A 22,138-nucleotide genomic window follows, 5' to 3' on the forward strand; every position below is an offset into this window, starting at 1 on the left:
AGTTGCATCCGTGAGATGGCGCAGTTGAAATGTCATTATCACCTGAAGTGAAAGACTTAGTTTGTTCTTTCGTTTAAATTTTTATCTCCTGATGAAAATCTCAAGCTTTATGCTCTCAGAGAGCAAATTTACAATGCACACATAGCTGTTTACATAGTTGATCTCATATACAGCGTCTTCTGTACTCTATCCAGACCCTCTCCTCTCCCATACTTGAGCATGGTGCTCCATACTTTCCAGATAGTGTGACGTTGTTCACAGGTCTTCACAGTGGGGCACATTGAAGAGACTCCAGAACACTGCGCCTCCTTCTTCACTTCCCCTTTTCAGACAGGAGACACTGGATTCTCTGAAGGGGCAGGGCAGCTCGATAGGACTCCCTAATTGTAAGATTATCACACCATGAACTTGTGTGTCCCTGGAGAAGGCATTGGTTACCTTTGCCTATGATCCCGACTGTCACAGAAGGAAAGGGAGTTCCTGTCCTCCTCCTCCTCCTCCTCCTCCCAGGTTGTAAGGATTTTTGAGAAAAAAAAAAGTCTCGTGAGAGGGTGGTTGGTGTATGCCTTGGCTGAGCAATAACCTCGATACGGCCAGCCTCTGAGGCCGGTGTGCCCTGAATTAGGCCCTGCCCTGCTTATGCCGCTGTCCCAAGGGTCCTTCTCGTGCCACCGCTTCTTTGACGTCACCAGAGAGCAGCAATCATCTCAGCCGCTCACCTGTGTGAACTATCAGAGCGAGACTTAAGCCTACACATGTTTGTCTGATCATGATAATGATTATAATTGTTTTAGAAGAAATACTGATTTTTTTTAAACTTCAACCAAATGCTAACCTAATCCCTTCTCCTCATTTCCATTCACCTGCCAAACTCACTTTGTTTTGAAGGAGAGGGGGTGGAGGGAAGAGCACCAGGAGGAAATCAAAGAAAAGGGGATAGAGCCCAATTGATGCAGAATAATGATTAAAGATCTGCCTGGAATCATTAGAGTCATGCCCTCAGGGGTGCTGGGGGCTCAGCTGTTCCTCCTCTCATTAGGAGTCCACCGGAAGCACAGGGTGGCTGATGAAGGCAGAACTCTCCCTGTGATCTGACTCCCCATGTCTCCTGGAGGAAATCTGTTCCAGAGTCTTGGCAAAGGGGTTCTGAGCCCTGCTGCTCTCAGGTTCTGTGGTACAGATATCTGGGCAGTTCATCCACATCCAGTCTGCTTCTGCAAAGGACTGCAGAGGTCTTGGGCTAGTGAGGGTGTGGTGGACGGAGCCCTGAGCTAACTGGCCCTCTGGGCAGTTCCCTATCTCAATACCTCATGGGCTTTGGCAGGAAAGGGAGATTAGAGACACAAAGAAGAATGGGACCTAAAATACCAGGAGCTTTTGGACCCTGTAAATATTTTCCTATGTAGTAAATAGCTTTGTCTTCTTTTTTGATCTCTTGCAAATTACCAGTGTTCCTGTGAAGAGTCACACAGGAGGCCCCAGGCTCTCCACTCTGCATTCCCTCCTCTGAGTGGATTTCTGGAAAGGAGATGGAGGAATCCTAGTTGGGAGTAGGGGTGGGGAGGAAAAACAGGGCAGTGGGTGACTGAAGGCGGGTGGGGGGTGGGGGGTGGAGGGGTGGGGAGTGGGGGGTGGGGGGTAGTAGGGGGAGTGGGGGGAGAGCCTGCCCTGCTTCTCTCATTTAGAGTCCTGTCTAGAACCTGCCCTCGTTTCTGCTCAAGCATCGAGACAGATCCACAGACATGGATCTCAGGGCATTTTGTGTTTCTGCAGAAAGATAAGGCGGCCAAGGCAAACACAGCTGCTTCCAAGGCAAGCAGGAAGCAGAGATCTGGCTCTGTGATCGGCAAATATGTGGATGGCAGGGGAATTCTCAGGAGGTAAGCCATCACCCGCCATTCCTCCTCCCTCCATTCATTCCTCTCATACTTTTGGGGAGCTGCCTCTGGGGCCACATTTACCAATCTTTGAGGTGTGGCTCTACTAGGGAGGCCTGAGGTCAGTCTCACTTACTTGCCTTGAATCATGGAGGACATGGCCCTCTCTTCTGTGACATCCGAGCTGGAGGGAGACTATGCAGAGCAAACCTATAGGACAGACACCACCATCTCTGAGGCCCTCCTGCCCTGCTGTGGGCCTGCAGAGAGGGGCTGATGGGAACTGCAGACCAACTCAGAAGGTGAGGAGGAAGAAGAGGAAAAGGAAGAGGAGGAAGAGGAGATGATCGGGGTGGGAGTGATGGAGGGAGTAGCTGGGCAGTGCTCCACTTCCTGGACACACTTGGTTTTTCTGGCATATAATTATACTGACTGTGAGCTGAATTAAAATGTTGTATAGAATCACCATTAGCTGAAACCCTTTAGAGACAAAATTAGGGCTTGTGATTGACAGATCATTCCAATGATTCATATTTAACTAACTCAAAGACAACATGTTTTGTTGCTGTTGGAGGGCACATGAATTGAGCTTGAAATGGGAAGGGTTGGCTTGCTGCTCATTCACATAGACAAGCCAGTCCCCTCCTCGTCCTCTTTTGAGCAGGTCCTTACTCCATCCACATGGATGGATGAGGAGAGCCTAGGGCAGCTAATCCCTCCAGTATCAGATTGAGGGAGAAGATGTGTAAACCCACTCACAGAGAGATGTGCAAACAGGGACTGAAAATATGTGTAAAGTAAAAGTGGCTTTGGGATGGAAATGGGCCGATCAGGGAAACCCCTGAGTTAAGTCATCATGAACTATCTCTCAATAACTCAATAATAAGCTGCAGTCTGGAAGCTAAATTTCTACATTAGTATTTGTTAGCCTGTTGGTTTCTCAGAACTGAGTATATTTCTAGATTGATTTGATGGTCATTTGTGGATTACCTACACTGCATCTGACATTCTTTCAGGTTTTGTGATATTCCCACTATGTCTATCCACTAGCAAATGCTCACTTAATAGCTAGGTATTGAGCGGCCACTATTTGTGGCATCCAGTGCCAGTCTCTGGAGCAAAGGCTTGCAAAATAGACCCTCCCCTCCTTCATGAGCTCACAGCCAAGCGGCAGAAATAGAAAATAATCCGCTCAACATCAAAGTGTGCACTCTGAATTCCAATATCGATTTTGGCAAAAAGCAGCTACTCTCTCCCCTGCTGGCAGGAAGTGTTTGGTGGCAAAACAAAGATGAGCTTAGACATGCTAAGCTGACGCCATTACGGAATGTCAACAGCACTTGAGATGTTCCCAAATAAAACACTTTTTCCAAGAAGAGCTTCATTTTAGGGCACACTCAAATGCTTGTCTCTTTTTCTGGTTGAAAACCTTTGGGGAAATGTGTGTGTGTGTGTGTGTGTGTGTGTGTGTGTGTGTGTGTGTGTGTGTGTGTGCTTACTTGTGTATGTACATGTTCACATTGCATACAAAAGCAGCTAAGAATGGACAGGGATACTGTGTTCTGAACCAGACAGTTGGGTAATGGGCTCAATACCGTACAGAGGAAGGGTGTTGGAAAGAAGCCAGCTGGCTTCTGTTTAACCTGTTTCCTAAGTAGAAAGGTGCTCAAATTGCTGTAAATCTTTTACTCTCTATCCAAACCAATTCACCGCTGTTAAAAGTAAACACTATCTTAATTTGCCCTTCAGAATCACAGCTAGCTTCAGAAAGTGATGGATTCACTTTGATTTTCTTTTTCCTTTCTATTGTTGGCCTTAAGAAGACCAAATACGTTTACAGAGCAAGTTCCAGGACAGGCTCCAAAGCTACACAGAGAAACCTTGTCCTGAAAAAAAAAAAAAAAAACAAAACAAAACAAACAAACAAAAAACCAGAAGCCAGGGGCAAGGCCAATGGTGTTTCTCTTGAACTGCACTGTTCCTGTGTCCCTTGATCCAGTACCTTCTCCCTTTTTCCTTTGACTTTGTCACCTTGCCAGTTTATCTGCAATTCTTTCCACACATTCATGTGTATGTGTGTGTGCATGTGTGTGCATGCATACATGTTCATCGATCATGCCTGTTTCCTTTGAAGTGCTCTCACTTTGAACTGTTTGCTAAGACAGAGAAGAAACTCCAGTGTTCTGGAGACGTGTGCAGACTTTGCTCTCCCAACCCTTGGAAAATACAGCCTGTGCTTCTCCCTATGCCCCGACTGCCCAGGTGCTTCTTCCTTCCACCTCCGACTGTCCTCTTTGCTTGGAGCACCCAAATGCTTCCACAAGCAAGTATGTACTGAAGTCTTCCAGGCCCCCTGCTCCTCCCTCTACTCCAGGAACTCAGAAAGGGAGAGGAAGGAGATGGGAAGGGATGTGTTTTCTGACCCAAGCCCATTCATAAAGATCTGTCTCTGAGTCAGGGGACATCTGTCACGGGTGCGAGGAGGTTCCCCACGGCAACAGTACTCCTACACTGCTAAGGGATGTTGTGTGGACAGGTGCTGTATGAGAGTGCCCTGTGTGAGAGTGCCCTGTGTGGGTGGTGTGCCCTGTGTGGGTGTGCCCTGTGTGGGTGTGCCCTGTGTGGGTGTGCCCTGTGTGAGAGTGCCCTGTGTGAGAGTACCCTGTGTGGGTGTGTACTGTGTGTATGTCCTGTGTGGGTGTGCCCTATGTGGGTGTGCCCTGTGTGGGTGTGCCCTGTGTGGGTGTGCCCTGTGTGGGTGTGTACTGTGTGAGTGTGCCCTGTGTGTGTGTGCCCTGTGTGGGTGTGTACTGTGTGTGCCCTGTGTGAGTGTGCCCTGTGTGGGTGTGCCCTGTGTGGGTGTGCCCTGTGTGAGAGTGCCCTGTGTGGGTGTGCCCTGTGTGGGTGTGCCCTGTGTGGGTGTGTGCTACATGGTCATCCCTCTCCTATGCATTCTCTTATATATGAATAGACTGGGTAGACAGACCCTGGTTTGTGGTGAGGGAACTGAGGTGTGAGGATATGATGTCTTTCCATAAGGACACGCAGTTAATGAGGGCGTGTGGTGAGAGCCTAACCACCTTATTGTTCTCCCAGAGTCCTGGAGCTCCAACCCCGCTCATTCCTTTTCTCACTGCCTTGGTTGAACAACCCACCTCATAAAAATATATTTGCGTTGTTTGTGGCTTCGGTCCTCCTCTGGTCCAGTACCACATGAGGACAGGGCCTTTTTGAGTTGATGCCTGGTGATAATCTTCATGAGCATCTTCATCTCTGGCCATGGCCGTGGCTGTGGCCGTGGCAGTGGCAGCAGGTGGCCGTGGCAGCAGGTGGCAGCCCTTATGAGGCTGTCAAAAACATGAGCTGAGGGACGGGTCCCTTCCCCAGAACTCTCTCCAGTGCTACCTGTAGGCAAGTGCCGCTCCACTTCGGTACTGATGTTTTATCGTTTCCTCCGATTTATCTTCCTCCCGCCCCCATCCTGATAGCCAGTCAGTGGAGGAGGATGAGGCATTCGGCATCCTGAGGAGGAGGAGCTCTGTGGGCCTGAGTGCATATCTCCTGGCAGAGGAGGAGCCAGGAACTGGGGAGCCAGGGGCTGGAGTTCCACGCCGCCAGACATTACGCAGAATCATCTCCATTGAGGAAGACCCCCTGCCTCAGCTCCTGGAAGGTGGCTTTGAGAAGCCGCTGAGCAAATGTCCAGAAGAAGAGGAGGTCTTTGACCAGGAGGCAAAAGGACCAAACATGGCAGCCCCAGCCTCGGAACTCATCCCTACATCTCCCCGAGGGCAGCCTGTCGGGAAAGAAGCCCTCTACAAGGTAAGGTCCAGGCAATGCTACTGAGATCTACCCCCTTATCTATGAGCCCAGGAGCCCCAAAGGACACTCAGGAGGCCAGCTGCAGTGGGCATGAGGATTCACCATATTCTGTGTCCCAAAGGTCACCTTCCCTTCCTTACACCTTCTCAGCTGAGCATCATAGAGAGAGACTCATCCGTTTCAATAAATTCTCCTTGTCAACTGTTCTGTTCCACCGTATTTCACACTCTCTCTTCTAACTCAAACTTGAGGCATTATTGAACACCTGCTGGAGTCAGTGTCTGCTAAGATCCATTACAAGTGGTCATTTGGTACAGCTCTGTCCAGCGCGCACGCTGCCATCTTTCTATTGATCTCAGCCGGCTCAGCCTCTTCTGTTCCCCAGTGTCCTGTGTACTCCGCCCTCCCTCTCCTCACTCAGATTTCCCTCGGAATTCTGTAAGGAGAGCAGTTCAAGTGACTCCTGTTACCAAATGCTCTCCAGAAGGGTGATGCCTCTTGGCCTTGTGGGAACTATGTCCCTCTGCTGGTTTGTAACTTGATCCTTGATACAGGCCATCCAACTCTTAGCCAGGATCACAACAGGTGACCGAGAGGTCTGTAAGAGACAGGCCTGGAGGAGAAGGCTATGCTCCCGTGTGCCGAGCCCTGTCTTCACTGTGGTCTGATGGATGAGCCTGACAAATGTTGTCCCCACTGCCAGAAGGAGAAGTTGGAGCCCAGAGGGGAGGAGCTGGGGCAGCCCGCTTCTCTGCTGGGCTCTTAGCGTAAGGGTGCCCAGCACACACGCCTCTGAAGCTGTGCGTTCTGTAACTGCTCTTCCCTCACAGAGCACCCCAGTACCCCCAAGTCTCCTCACAAGGCTGTGCTGCCATTTTGATGCATCAGCAGAGAGAATAAAGAGGGTCAGTTGTGTGAAAGGCAGACCTCTGTGAGGCATGCCACCCTTCTGGAGAGAACCTGGTCATGGGAACCAAGTACCATGACCTTTTAACTGGTACTTCTCCTCCTAGTGAAAAGTCAAGACTGTAAGTACTGTTCAGAACAGAAGAACACTGACAAAATAAGGCAACGATGGGACATAAATTACATTATAATAATTAGTAGAATATTACATCCCTGCTAAAAGATTCCAAAAAATCTTCAGTGACTCAGAGGGATTTGTATTGTTGTTGAATAATTATGATAATTAGGATAAAATTATATATGTATATATACTTATTTCTCAAATCCACTTAAATAAAACATTTTCTCATATCTATAAAGGCTGAAAATACATAAAATGTGAATAGTGACTATCTCAGATTATAAAGAATTTTTACTTTTATTCCTATAACCATATATTTCCCAAGCTTAAAGATTAAAATCTATCGCTTTAAATTTTTAATGTTTATTTTATTAGTTAATGTGTGCAGAGGTCAAAGGACAACTTTCGAGAGTGAGTTCTCTTCTTCCACTGTGGGAGTCCCCAGGATAGAGCTCAGGTTGTCAGCCTTGGTGGCAGGTGCCTTTATCACTGAGCCATCTTGCCAGCCCAGAACGTATCATTTCTGTTTGGACGTTTTCGTTTTCTGATTTGGGTTCTGGGTGTTATTGTTGCTTCTTTGTCTATCTGTTTTGTGGTGTTGGGGACAGAAACTCAGGGCCCTATGATGGGGGGCAAACCCTTTATGTCTTAGATACACCCTAACCCTCGCTGCTTAAGCATGTCGGAGGGAAAGAAAAATGACAGCATATGTCCTGATGTGACAACCAGGCTTCCTTTACCTTACCTGTCCCTAAACCCATCTGTCACCTGACAGATGGACTGTCCCCAAGAAGGAGAGCAGGCTGAAGGACTGCCCCACTCTTGTGAGTTAAGCTGCCTGTATCTGGGCCATTTATGGCATTATAGGCTGGTGCCTGAAAAGCAGAGTTCTTCCCAGGAAAGGGACAAGGTCGCCATGGGCTGAAGGCCGGACAACAGTCACAGCCACAGCCACATCTCTACCACCTCCAGCTCGGATTTCCCATTCCCACCTCTTAGCTGCACCTGCTCTGCCACACTTTGCTTAAACAAATGACAGTTGGAGGTACCTGGACAAGAGACAGGCAGGAGCCGGTGCCCTGTGTATTCAATGGATAAAGAAAATAGGGCAGAGGACATTGTTTTAATTTTATCTTAAATTCTTGTTGTCATTGAGCTTAAATTTTTTCCTAACTACTGCATTCCCTCCCCCCCAAGTCTATTGGTGGCTTTGCTCCGAAATCAAGTGCTGCTAATGTCAGCTGTACTTTGCTATAGTATTTGCTCAACCAGATAAGCTAATTCCCTCAAATCCACTTTTAAATCCACCCAAAGAGCCCCCCCCCCAGCCGAGCTGAAGGTGAGTCATGTGATCAGACAGTCTGGAGGGAATGGCTGCTCACACCCTCACACCACCTCCTGCTCAATTTCTGTCCCAGAGAAAGCTCAGCCACCCTGGGCTCACAGTCCCAGGCTGATGGCAGCCCAGTCCTTCTTTGTTCTCTGGAGCTCAATGAACAGAGCAGTGTGTGGTTGCCTGTGAAGACTTCCCTCCCACCTTCCTGAGTGGAAGGGTGTCCTAGTTTGGACACCTGTTGCCATGAGAAAACAAACAAACAAACAAACAAAAACACTGACCAAAACCAACTGAAAGAGATAAAAGAGTTAATTTTATCTTACAACTTCCAGGTCACAGTCCATCACTGAATCACTGAAGGAAGTCAGGACAAGAACTCAAGGCAGGAACTGAAGCAAAGACCTCGAAGGAATGCTGCTTACTGGCTTTCTCTCCATGGCTTGCTCTGTTCACTCTTTTATACAACCTAGGACCACCTGTCCAGGGTGGTACTATCCACAGTGGACTGGGCCCTCCCATATCAATCACCAATCAAGAACATGCCTCTCAGCCTTGCCTACAGGCCAGTCTGATGGAGGCAATTCCTCAGTGGCTCCTTTTCCCAGATAATTCTAGCTTGTGTCAAGTTGACAAAAACTAACCACACAAGAGCTATCCATGGCAGATAACTATGTCACAACTGAAGTTGAAGAGAGGAGGCAAAGGCCATGTGCAGAGACTCAAGAGGGTCTCCATTCCACCAGAGACTATATACTGATGGTGACTTCTGTGGACACATGAACATTAATATCTATTTATTATAGACAGATCACCTATGGCAGAGAAATGATTCCATCCAGTGAGAGAGCTAGTGGACTAATTGGGGTTCCTTACCAGAACATGGGTGAATGTAACACAAATCTTAAAAGGTCTTATTGGTAAAACAAAACAAAACAAAACAAAACAAAAAACCCACAAAACCCAGAGCCAGATATTGGGGTGAAAACTGAAAGATCACAGAGAAAGAACAAGCCAGCCACATTCTTACCTCTATGAAATCCTCAGCCGAGAGAGAGAGAGAGAGAGAGAGAGAGAGAGAGAGAGAGAGAGAGAGAGAGAGAGAGACTGTTTCCTCATGCCTTATATACCTTTCTGTGCCCTGCCATCTTACTTCCTGGGATTAAAGGCATGTGTGCTTCCCAAGTAAAGACATGAGATCTCAAATGCTGGGATTAAAGGTGTGTGCTACCACACCTGGCTCTGTTTCCAGTGTGGCCTTGAACTCACAGAGATCTGGATAGGATTAAGGGTGTGTGCCACCACTGTCTGGCCTCTATGTCTAATCTAGTGGCTGGCTCTATCCTCTGATCCCCACATAAGTTTTATTGGGGTACACAATATATCACCACAGATGAATAACTCACAGCAGCTATATCACCAACTAGCCCACCCCAGCAAGGGTAATGACTCCAGAAAGCTGTATCACTGGCACCCCCCACACAACTTGCAAGCACCTCCTCCAGAGAATCTCGTCCCCCAGACCAGTCGTCTCTGTTTATGTAACCTTAAGGAGTCTTGTGAATCTTGGAGTGTTCAGAGCTTCTGAAGTCTCCTAAGTTTCTTGAGTCTTAGGAAACATCTCCTGGAGAGATGCTTTAAGTTAAAGGAGTGGTACCCAGTCCTGCGGAGGTCTTCTATCTCTCTCCTCTCCCTTCCAAAGACTACCTTATGGTCCTAGTTTGCTTTCTGTCACTGTGATAAACACCATGACCAAAAGCAACTTGGGGAGGGAAGGGTTTATTTCAACTTACAGCTCATAGTCATGAAGGGAAGCCAGGGAAGGAACATAAGGCAGGAACCAGAAAGCAGGAACTGAAGCAGAGGCCATTGAAGAATGTTGCTTACTGGCTTGCTTCCCATGGCTTGCTCACCCTGCTTTCTTGTAGCACCCAAGACCACCTGTGCAAGGGGGCACCATTCATAGTGAATTGAGCCCTTCCACACAATCATTAATCAAGAAAATGCCCTACAGACTTCCCCATAGGCCAATCTGATGGAGGCATTTTCTCAATTGAAGTTCCTTCTTCCCAGATGACCCTATCTTCTGTTAAGTTGACAAAAACAAAACAAAACAAAACAAAACCAACCAAACAAACCCAGCACACTTGTCTTCCCCTGTCCCTATAGAGAATTCTGCCTTCTCCCTAAGGCCCTGCTTTCTGGACCTTTGGCCCCTTCTCATGCTCATCCCCAGTGCTCTGGGAACCCATGCTCTCAGTAACTGTTTACATTCCTGGCTCATCCACTCCATCAGCCAGGGCCTGCCTGCTTGTCCCAAAGTCCTATCAGGCATGAACATATGTGTGTAGCTTGAGTTTTCCTGCCTGGCCCACAGTCAGGACAAATCTCTCTCACCCGCCAGTCCCACAGCCACTCAGACCCGACCAAGTAAACACAGAGACTTATATTGCTTACAAACTGTATGGCCATGGCAGGCTTCTTGCTAACTGTTCTTACAGTTTAAATTAATCCATTTCTATAAATCTGTACCTTGCCACATGGCTCGTGGCTTACCGGCATCTTCACATGCTGTTTGTCATCGTGGCGGCTGGCAGTGTCTCTCTGACTCAGCCTTCCACTTCCCAGCTTTATTCTCCTCCTTGTCTCGCCTACACTTCCTGCCTAGCCAATGGCCAATCAGTGTTTTATTTATTGACTAATTAGCAACACATTTGCCATACAGAACATCCCACAGTACTTCCCCCCCCCTTTTTTTTTTTCAAAAAGGAAGGTTTTAACCTTAACAAAGTAAAATTACATATAATTTGGGAATTTGGGCATAGCTTCTCTTACTACTTCCTGCTGGAGGGGGGCACTGTATCTTATGGGGACACAAAGAAAATTTTAGGATTATGGAATAGTCTGTGAGGCTGTATCGTCTGAGCCAGTTGCCTTGAAACCATTCTGGATGTTGGATCATCTGGGCCATGGTGTCATCGGAGACCTTTTGGGGGTCTTGGCTGGTCAAACCTGATGTATCTTAATCTGGAACAAATCCATAGCCTTTGGCTTTCTGTGGGAACAAAAGCAGAGTCTCCTTTCCAAACCAACATATCCTTATATCCAAATTTTGAAGTCAAGATATCTTTAAAATATGCATATTGGTTTAACTCAGCTTCCTTTATAATCAAATATCTCTCTGCAGTTAAGAATCCCAAAGACAACACAATCCAGATTCTCTGTGTAATATTCATCTTCACGTGGCTTATTTTTTATATTAATTTTACTATCTCTTTAAAGACTTTATTTTTTAAAACTATGTATTTGTGTCTATAACTGTATATACCACCTTTTTTTCTCTTTCAAGCCTATGTATATTTACACACATTGTAAACTATTACATCTGAATCTGTCTTATTGTGAATCTATTGCTATAAACTGCAGCAGCTGTGGCTGCTGGATCTGCCCACCTCAGCTTCCCAACGGGTACATTTACCGCCAGCTCTGGGAGCTATTGTGGGTCTATGCTTTTGTCCAAGCAGTGTGTAGCCCAGAAACCTCTTTTTTTTTTTTTTTGTACTAGTAAAGGCTAAATCCACCATGCAGCTTAATGTGCCACTTGCAGAGGCCTCATTCCTGCCATACGGCAGGTCGAGCACGCACGCACGCCAGGAACCCACCAGTAGCTCAAACCGGCAGCTGCCACTCATTTGAGAGAGACAATTAAGAACTGTTTTTAGCTTCGTTTTAGAATCTTTTCTCAGTTTTTAGGTGGAAACTCTTGCCACCACATTGGGCGCCATTTGTAGCTTGAGTTTTCCTGCCTGGCCCACAATCAGGGCAAATCTCTCTCACCTGCTAGTCCCACAGCCGCTCAGACCCGACCAAGTAAACACAGAGACTTATATTGCTTACAAACTGTATGGCCATGGCAGGCTTCTTATGTAAAAGGCTGTTATTTCTCCTAACAATCTCTTGTTCACGCTAGAAGGATCCCCATGCTCCAAGACCAGTGCTAGCTGCATTCTGGGGCAGAAGTGGCCTCCCTGGTTCTGGAGTCTCAGTGGAGACCTCACTGCAGCAGGGGCTAGTGGCCACGCCCAACAGGTGGTCAGGCTGTCTTTCATCCACAGGAGGAACGCATTCCCTCTGCCCCAGACCGGCTCTTCAAGATCGTGTTTGTGGGTGATTCTGCTGTGGGGAAGACATCCTTCCTGAGGAGGCTCTGTGAGGCCCGCTTCTCCCCAGGCATGGCGGCTACTGTGGGTGAGTTCTCTGCTCAAGGAGGGAATGAAGGGCTAATGGAAGGAATGCTGGCACTGGTTGTTGAGTGGTGGGCTAGCAGGAACATGGAGAAGCCCATCTCCTCTGGCACTGCTAGGCTGTTAAGCTCATGGTGTGTGGGTGGGGTTGAGAGGGGTGGGGTGAGGTGGGGTGAGTGCTTCGTAGTTCCAGTTTTGTATTTAGGGAGTTGAGGTTGACAAAAGGTGGGGTTGAGGCAGACAGGCTGGCTCTCCTGGAGGGTGCTCCAGTGTGGGCTCCGCAAGTCAGGGTTCTGTCATGGTGTTATGGTCCCCACTTAGCTTGTGCTATTTCTGCCCCACTTTAAGGAAATAAATAAATAATGCATCGTATGTATGTATGTATGTATGTATATATGTATGCAGGTAATGCATTACTCTGTGTGTGTGTGTGTGTGTGTGTGTGTGTGTGTGTGTGTGTGTATACACACATGCGTATGACAATACAAGGATGTAAGTCAGAAGACAATCTGTGGGAGCTGGTTCTTTTCTTTCACCATGTGGGTCCTGGGGATCGAACTCAGGTCATCAGGACTGACAACAGTGTCTTTATCCACTGAGCCATCTCACCAGCCCTCTTCCCCCCCCCCCCGTTTCAATCAGTGGGGCCCTGAACCTTCATGCTTCCCCAGATCTGATGAGAACTCCCTCAGAGCCAAGCCCTGCTACCCCCAACCTTTCCTATGGGCCTACTCCTACAGCCAGCACCCTGCAAGGCTTCTTTTATACATTGACTTGACTTGTCCCGTATCCTGGATCTGCTAGAAGTCATCAGGAATTAACTGTAGGAGTGTATTAGGCTCAGCTGCCATTAGATAATCATGGTTGAATGTGTTCCCACTTATGGATAATACTTTATTCAAAGAGAAGCTTTTGATTGTTTCACCCAAAGCTGCACATGGCGTTGGAGTGCGTGGCGGGATCAAGGGCATGTTAACCTTTCAGCTTCTACCGAGTTGAGTCACTCAACAAAAGATGACAGAGTGAATGCTTGCTGATCCTCTTTAGCTGAACTGAAGAGCCAGCTGAACTTGACAATGTCGTCTTACGATCTGAGCATTGGCTGTGACCGTATATCCACCATTTCAACCTGTCTTCAGATTGTGATCAGCCTGATAGATTGAGAAACTGAGGTCCAGAGAGATTAGGCACCCTATCCACATTCCCATGATTAGTGCTGACACCCCCCACAGGACATCATCTTCCCCTCTCCATAGTACCCCAGCAATGTTGTGTTGTATGGACATAGCACCCGGTGAGTGGCAGGGTCCCTTTTCTGCCTTTAGAGGTGGGCACAAGTTGGGAGCAGGAAAGGCTGGGGAGGCTCAGTGGGACATTGGAAATCCTAGGTCCTCATCCTGACTCTGCTACTGACTGGCTCTGTGACCTTACGAGGACACAGTTCCCCCTTTGGGCTTTGATTTTTCTTATGTGACGAAGAAAGGATTTGATATGGGTTCCCCACCTGCTTTCAAGGCAAGGTCTCTGACCAGACTACCTTTGACCATTGGCTTCTGACAAACTGGTTCTGCAGGCGAACTTCCCAAGCCCCAGGGCCTTTCCTGGGGGAGATTCAGCCTTTTCCTCTCATCCTAACTGGCTCCTCCATCACCTTTCCTACCCTCCGTGTCTTCCACATGCTTCAATGCCCTGTACTTCCTGGCAGGTCTTTTCTCAGGCTGTTGCATCTCATCCCTGCCTCCTGTGTTACTCCACACAGAGACTGAGGACATCCCAATACAAAACATCAGACGTGAAAGGAAGCCGGGCAGGCACTGGATGCAAACCCAGGACAGTCTGACCTAGCTATCCTTCCAGAGGAAACCAGTGTGCTAACCGTGGTACTGTAATGGCTGTAGGCAGACAGGCTGGCTTTCTTGGAGGGTGCGCCAGTGTGGGCTCCACAAGTCAGGGTTCTGTCATGGGCTCATGGTGACAGGGAAGATGCCTCTTGAGTCCCCAGGCTCATCTCTAAGCCGCATGGCTCCTGACAGTGGAGTCAAATACACGTCCACTTCCAACCTCAGGCCTGAGATAGAAGGCTCTGGTGCAGAAGAAAACTCACCCATTCGTACTTCCCAGGAGGCCACCACGCATTTCAGGAAACTTCTACAATTTAGGAAGAGGGAAAACTAAAGGTCCTTTATCGTGGGGCACAAACCCACCAGAGCAGCAGCGGGTTCTCTAGGGCAAGTTCTCTGGCCCAGGGTGCCTTGCCTTGTCCTGTGTGGGAGTTGATGAGCAACCGTTACACCAGCCGCCAAAGTAAGTTCCTTTTTTAGGAAGAGTCAGTTTCCCAAGGTCACGGCACCCACCCAGAGTTCTGACCAACCCCTTGTCCAGAGCAGCAGATATGGCTCCACTCAGCAACAAACACTGGACTTTTCTTCAGGCTCGCCTCTGTCACTTGGAGTGACTTCCTGGTCTCCCGCACTCCATGAGAACACGGGGTATAGAACCCTTGCTTCTGTGTACCTTGTGGGGTCCTGCTTACTCCACTCAGGACCTTGCCTGCTCCTTCATGAGAAGCTGTTTGGACCTGTGGGGATGATAGACACCAACTATTGAGTTTTGTGGAGCCCTGGAGCTGGAAAGACCCTTGGAAATGGTCTATTCGCAACCAGCCAGATTGTGAGGGGACAGAGGCCCACAGTCAGAGTGAGCGTCAGAGACCAAATCTCCCCAGCAGCCAGGACTTCAGTGTTCAGCCCACTACTCCACATGGCTTCATACCTCCCAGTTTCAATCACAGGCCAGAACCCAAAAGCATGCCCTGATAGAATGCTCTCTGTTCTCTCTTGACCACCAGTGTGGTCCCCACCCCATGTCCTTCAGAGAATTCCTGAAGTACCCTAGGGTCTTCCTGCAAGGCAACTTGTGGACATATCTCCTCTTCCCCGCCTCCCTGCATGGTAATGGCCTGGCCTGTCTTCACCAGAAAGGCTGATGTCACCTTCTGTGGACCCTTTAGCTCAGCTCTAACCCACACCACCTCTGCAGAACATTCTAGTGACCTGTGATTTCTTTACTTCAGCTATCATACCCAATCAGGTTTCAAGTTGAAGGATATCTCAATGCCATCATGGAATGTTCCAGCAGAACTTAGAGATTATGAAACCCCAGTTTAGTTCCTCAGCACGCAAAGAGCTGAATCTCTAAAACTGAGTTGAAATGACATCATCAAGGTCATACTGCTGGGCATTGGCAGGGCCCAGGTCTCCTGGTGCTTGGACCTTTAGACTGCTGGATGGTCTTGAACTCATTTATTCTAGGCCCTTTGGCCCCACATTATTCCACTGCCTCTGGAGCTCTTGTTTAGCTGCCATGGTGTCCGGGTGCCAGACACCATCACTCTGTCCTTACCTTGTGTTGTCCTTGTCTTCTCTGGCTGCACACCCAGCCTCTGTGGACTTGCTTCTACGCGTCTCTAGCTGCCTGGCTGATGCTGGACAAAGAAATGCTCTTTGAATCCAGTGGGGCCTCACACCAAGCTCACCACTGCACAGAACACATTTGTCCAGCCCTCTGTCTACCTCACTCCCTGCAAAATAAAAACCCTGTCCATCCTCTAGCAACCAACCACAAAGGCAGAGGTGGCCTGCTGGAGGCAGCCAAGACAGCTGCCCCAGCACCACCCACTTGCCCTTTCCCAGTTTTCTGTTCCAGCAACAGAAAGCTCTGTTCATGGGGCTTCAGGCCCTGTGGGTGGTTTCAGATCTGGCCCTGCTGGTGCAGTATCCATGGTTCATTGCTCAAAAGTAGAGAGAAGGCAGGAAAGAGGGCATCTCCGAAGCATAGAGTTGGGGTACCCCTCGCTCTCATGCTTTTAACCAAGTAGACAACTCACCCCCAGTTCAGCAGCTAGCAGGTGTCCTCTGCTTTGATGGGTACCCACGGCCATGGGCTGCCTGGGGAAAGGAGGTTCCAGGCAGCCTGTGCTCCAAGTACAGATGCTGAAATAGAGTGGGGAGCCTCATCCTAGCTGCCAGCCAGGGGAAAGGGGAGCCTTGATTGCAGTTTCTCATCTTTCTATGGTGTTTGTGTGTGTGCGCGTGCGTGCGTGTGTATGTGTGTGCATGTGCGTGTGTGTGAGTGTGTGTGTGTGTGTCTGCACAGATGTGCAAATTATAACCCTCATGGGTGTCTTGAGGATACTGAAGGATGGAGGCCTATGTGAAAACAGTGGAAATATAGTAAAAAACATTCTGCTCTTCTCCCCCAGATGAATCCATTCCTGTCTCTGGCCCTGTCTGTGAAGCAAAGGGCCTGGGGTGACTTTTACCACTTCCTGCTTCTTCCATAACTGCCGAGTATCTCCTGCTAGTCTCTGGCAACTCTTCTGTTTCTTGTTCTGCTCCTGTTCCCTGCAGGGCAAGGACTCTTGGGTCTGTGAAAGTAGAAAGGGATGCCTTTGAGTTCTATAACCAGGAGCCATATATAATAAGGCTTAAAAACATCTTTAAGCATTTTGAACATTCTTACAATCACAGGAGAGAGAAAAGCCTATGAAAGGGGTGTTCACCCCATGACCAGAGGCCGTGTGTACCCTATGATAGCTGTGAATGTGACCCAACACCAAGCTAACCTGATATGTGTGTGTGTGTGTGTGTGTGTGTGTGTGTGTGTGTGTGTGTATAAAACTCAATTGTGTGGTTCTCAAACATGACCATTGTATAGAATAAGTTATGTCACACAAAATAAAACATAGGTATGTTTGCAAACCACAGTATATACTCCATTGTATTTAATGTGCGACCCGAGACAATTATTCATCTTTTAATGTGGCTCAGAGAAGCGAAAGGTGGGCGAACCCTAAAAGACCCTGCATTGAGATTTTTGCCTCTGAGAGCTGCACATGTCACTGACTTGCCCCTGCCCCGCTGGGTAGTCCAGCCCAGGGAGGGTCACATAACTGAAGAGATGATTAGGAATGGTCTCATGATGGTTGAGAGTTGCAGACCTTTCTCAAGGGTGATCACTGCCTTTGTCCCATTCTCCTACCCCTTCTTTATTCCTTTTGCTACCTGCCAACCCCTCCCCTCCTCCATCTGCTCCTCCTCCATTCCTCTGCCTCTTTTTCAAACTCCTCTACACACCTTTGGATTGTCTGATAGGAATATTAAAGTATGCTTCATCCCCTCAGGATGTTTGAATTTACTAGGGACATTTTGAAAGTAGTTTCACCAAAAGAAGAGAATGAGAGGGGTAGGCTACAGAGGAAGGAAGGCATGGAATACATGTGCTGACAGTCAGGAAGTCATCTGCTCGTTGCATGTTGCTTTTGTGCATAGACCCTGACATGACCCCATCCAGTGTCCTAGAGCAGGTGCATGATGGTACAGCAAGGAGCCCGCAGCTAAAATGGGTCAGTGATATTGTCAAGCCCCAGAGTCTGAAACAGGACCAGAACTCAAGGCTCACGCCTCCCTGTGTGTGCTCAGTCCATTTTCCCACACTGTCCCACAAGCACAACTCAGGGAAGGTTGCCATGGTTCTAGACAGGGAGGCATTGTCTCCTGACTTGGAACTGAGGGCGCTCATGACCAAGACGGCTCTCATGGGCCTGTTTCTTCTTCCAGGCATCGACTACCGCGTGAAGACGCTCACTGTGGACAATGCACAGGTGGCTCTGCAGCTGTGGGACACTGCTGGGCAGGAGAGGTGAGGTGCTGCATACCCAGGGCCCAGGCCAGGGCTCCCAAGGAAGGTATGCACCTGACGCTGGCTCTCCCATGGCAGATATCGCTGTGTCACTCAGCAGTTCTTCAGAAAGGCTGATGGCGTGGTTGTTATGTATGACCTCACAGCCAAGCAATCCTTCCTGTCCATCCGGCAGTGGCTGAGCAGTGTGGAGGTGAGCAGCCACTTCCTGGAAGCTCTTGGGCTTGCCAGACTTCCCTTTGCTCCCCAGCTTTTTTTTGTGGCCCTCTGTACATTCACAACTTCATCCCAGGCTCACCTGCCCATCCTGGGCTCTTCCTCCCATTGGCTCTGATGTCTGACCTCTCCTGCCCAAATCTGCCCGTCCTTCAGCATCACTCACCTGGACCATGCCCTTTGTCAGCTGCCAATCTGCATGTGTCCCATCACCAAGAACATTAAAGGACAGAATGTAAGATTTAAAGGTTTCTAAGAGAGTGGCTTAATACAAATCATTTCTCAAAAATTCCTGTCCCTGAAACACTTACGAATGTGAAGAGCTAAAATTTGAAATGACATGAGTTGTCTTTTCACTGAACTAATGAAAGTGGCAAATGGCATGGGTAGATCCTATCTGAACTTTGAAATTCATGACATAATTCTTGTCCTTATCCTATCATTATCATCATCATCATCCTTCTCTTCTCCTCTCCTCTCCCTCTCCTTTTCTTCCCTCCTCCCATCAGCATCATCACCATCATCTTTCTTTTCTCCTTCTCCTGTCCTTCCCACCTCCTCCCCTTCCCCCTGATCTACTTTCTTTGTTGTTGGCAGCACCAGGAGAAACACTACTGATGATCTAATCCAGTCGTTTTTTTAGACTTTCTGTTCTTGGAACCCTAGACATTTCCAAAGGCTAACATTTCCTAGAATGTGGGGCAGGGCAGGGAAAGGTTTAGTGGCCACAGTTCAGGGCCCTACACTGTTCTCCTTTCTCCGGACTATCTGCTCAACTTTTGTCCAGCTTTGTACTTTGGAGGTCTACATACAGTGCTGTTAGACAGCAGGACCTCCATTTGAAAATAGTCAGTCTAGTACAATCTAGTATAACCCATCACATCTCAAAGTGAAGAAGCTGAGCCTCTAACTTCTCCAAATCCATTCATTCTTTCCCCAGCCTCGGACATCCACACACACATCCACGTTGGGATCTGAGCTGGGAAGTCCTGATGTCTGGTATTGATGGCAGTGATGGAGGCAAGCACGGGGCTGTGTTCCCTGCTCTCCCGGGGGTCTCACTAGTCTCTAGGGCTCCCAGAGAATTTGGGATCTCACTAGAGAGGCAGAGATCGGGCTGAATCTGGTGAGCAGGCAGAGAGCTCAGAAGATACCACTGCAGACGAGTATGAGCTTGTCCTCCACACAGCCATGTGCTGAGCACTGTGTGCCTCTCCCTGGGGGAATGGGGTCATCAGCATTGTGAGCAGGTGCTTAGGCAGGCACCTCACCTCACTGGAGCCTTGACACCATGGGCTTAGACACCAGGCTGAGCGGGTAAATTGTACATTGCTAACTTGGGATCCTCTAAGTGTGGGTAATTTGTAGTTTGAATCTTGTCTTTTAAAACAAGTTTGACAGAAGGCGCTGATGAACTCGAAAGGAACTCTAATGTGACACACGCCTGAGCATCGGGCTCACCTGAACAACACTGAAGGCAAGGCCTTCCTATAGACAGACCAGCCCAGGGCCTGGAAATTACAAAACAAAAATAAACAAAAAACAAAACAATCAACGAAACAAAACCCAGCTATCTAGATAGTTTGGTTTTTCAGCCTCCATAGTTCCTACCATGAATAAGTACTTCTCAAACTCCTCTATACCTGGGAGCCTCTGGGGGTCTTGTTAAAAGGCAGACCCAGTCATAGTTACAAGCCTATGAGATTTCAAATTTCTAACAGCTTTACAGGGAGGCCAGTGCTCTATCCCACTCTCAGAACAGCAAGGCTCTGAGCCATTTTCAAAGCATCTCTGACCCCTGACCAAGACTTTTCTAAACACGGGTCATATGACCAGCACTCACCGGACCTGAGAGGCTAGACCAGGAAAGGCATCCAGTTCCATGGCTCGGGGTTCAGGAGCAAGTGTAGGAGGCTGTGCCAAATGCTTGACTGTGTGTTGAAGGTGTGGAAAAGGAGCATCATAGATGCAATTATTCCCCCCATTCTTGAAAAGCTAAGTCATTCTGCCTTGGCAACCAGCAATCAGAGGTGTCAGGTGATAGATTAAAACTTGACACCTAATTTGATCTGAGGGGAACTGAAAATAATAAGTACTTTATATTTGTGGAGAACCTTATTTTTTTCAAAGAGCTCAGAGCACTTTGCCAACTCCCTCGCCTGGAGAAGGAGAGGGGGGAGCTTTAATAACAGTCTTCAGGACTTGGAGCCTTGTTATTAACTGAATGGTGGCCAGCTGTTCCCAGTGCCCCCACCCCCACCTGAAGTCTGGGAAATAAGGCCTTAAACTGCTGTGTTTGCCATGAATGGGAAAGATGTGGTCTTGGAAGAGGTGGTGTGGGGAGCGGACAGGTGCTCAGGGCAGGAAGTGCAGCTCCTTGGAAAGGCACTTCTCACCCTCTCAGCTCAGCCACTTCCTGGCCCTGACTCTTGGGCCAACCGTTCACTGAGGGCCAGGACCCTGTACTCCTGTCCCCACCCAAGTTCTACAGTGCGTAGCATTGAACTCCTGGGGGTAGGGGTGGGAGACGACAGAGCAAGAGTGTTAATGAGAGGACTTGACGGTCCTGCTTGAAGGATATTCGAGACCTGTCATCTGAGAGAACATCTGGAGAGTTACTCTGGCTCTTACATTACAGGAAAAATATCTAGAGGAATTGTATGTGAAGAGAAGCTCACTCGGCCCACAGTTTGGCAGGACCAAGGGCATGGTGCCTGCACTGGCTTAGCTCTGGCAGGATCCTCTTCCTTATATTGCATCATGGTGGATCTCACCATAGTGGAAGGCTGTGGGGAGACAAAGAAGAGAAGTGGAGGGGCCAGACTTGCTCTCTTTATGGCAACTCCCTTATAAGAACTAACCAGGGTCGGGCAGTGGTGGCGCACGCCTTTAATCCCAGCACTCAGACGGCAGAGGCAGACGGATCTCTATGAGTTCGAGGCCATCCTGGTCTACAGAGAGAATCCCAGGACAGTCAAGGCTATACAGAGAAACCCTGTCTTGGAAAACAAAACATAAAGAACTAACCAGAGATTCCCGAGAATTACCTCACTGTCTTCCAAGGGTGCGTGCCTCATGACCTAATCCGATCTGCTAGGCCCCATTTCCCCTTCATCACACCGAGAGCAGAGACAGTCCTTGGGGATCAGTCTCACTGAACAGAAATGTCCTGTGTGAGGAGGCAGGTCTGCCTTCACAGTGCCTCTCCTGCACCCCCCACCCCCAGCTCTCCCCCTTCCAGGCAGCTCCACATTGCCTGCAAGCCATGTTCAGAAGAGGCTTGGGCTTGGCCCAGTCACAGTCTGTGATGACTCAACTGTGAGCCATAAGTCCTTCCTGCCAGCTCTGCATCCCCAGCCCACTCACCTTCTCATCGCCACTAGGAGAATGGAGCTGACCATTCCAGGTTGGAGAAGAAAGCATCTGGGCCTGAGCACACCCTGCTAAGACCATGCAGACTGGATAGCTGAAGATGCCTGGGACCTGCATCAGGCAGAGATCACAGCCCTGGGTCCAGCAGTGCAGGCTGGCATGTTCCCCAAGCCCAGGCTGTACAATCTCCAATGTCTGTTCTGCTTACTGAACTTCATGTTCATATTTGTTTTCTTAATCATCCAGGTAGCACCATATTGTAAGGCCTGTATATTAAGGAATTAGAAAATGGATGGAAAAGTGAATCCATGTAGAGCAGCATCTCCAAGCTAAGCAAGCAGCAACAACACACACACACACACACACACACACGCACGCACGCACGCACGCACGCACGCACGCACGCACATGTTTGTGCACACATATACACCTCATTTTGGAGAACAAAGAGAGGAAGCAGCTTGTCCAAAGGCCCCCACGGCTTGTGAGGTGCAGCTAGGACCAGGGCCACGGCTCTGCCACCGTATTGTGCTCCCTTCTTCATGTG

General features: G+C 48.6%; 1 protein-coding gene across 1 annotated transcript in view; it reads left to right on the top strand.

The window, feature by feature from the left end:
* The window catches only part of Cracr2a (calcium release activated channel regulator 2A), a 71,050-nt gene that overhangs the window by 39,003 nt on the left and 9,909 nt on the right, over positions 1–22,138 (top strand). The window contains exons 10-14 of the mRNA XM_059256914.1: positions 1,774–1,880; positions 5,366–5,699; positions 12,175–12,307; positions 17,922–18,003; positions 18,082–18,196. Coding sequence (XP_059112897.1) covers positions 1,774–1,880; positions 5,366–5,699; positions 12,175–12,307; positions 17,922–18,003; positions 18,082–18,196 — 771 coding nt within the window. The remainder of the gene's footprint in view (positions 1–1,773; positions 1,881–5,365; positions 5,700–12,174; positions 12,308–17,921; positions 18,004–18,081; positions 18,197–22,138) is intronic.

Source organism: Peromyscus eremicus, chromosome 3 (genome assembly GCF_949786415.1).
Source record: "Peromyscus eremicus chromosome 3, PerEre_H2_v1, whole genome shotgun sequence".
NCBI classification, from domain to species: Eukaryota; Metazoa; Chordata; class Mammalia; order Rodentia; family Cricetidae; genus Peromyscus; species Peromyscus eremicus.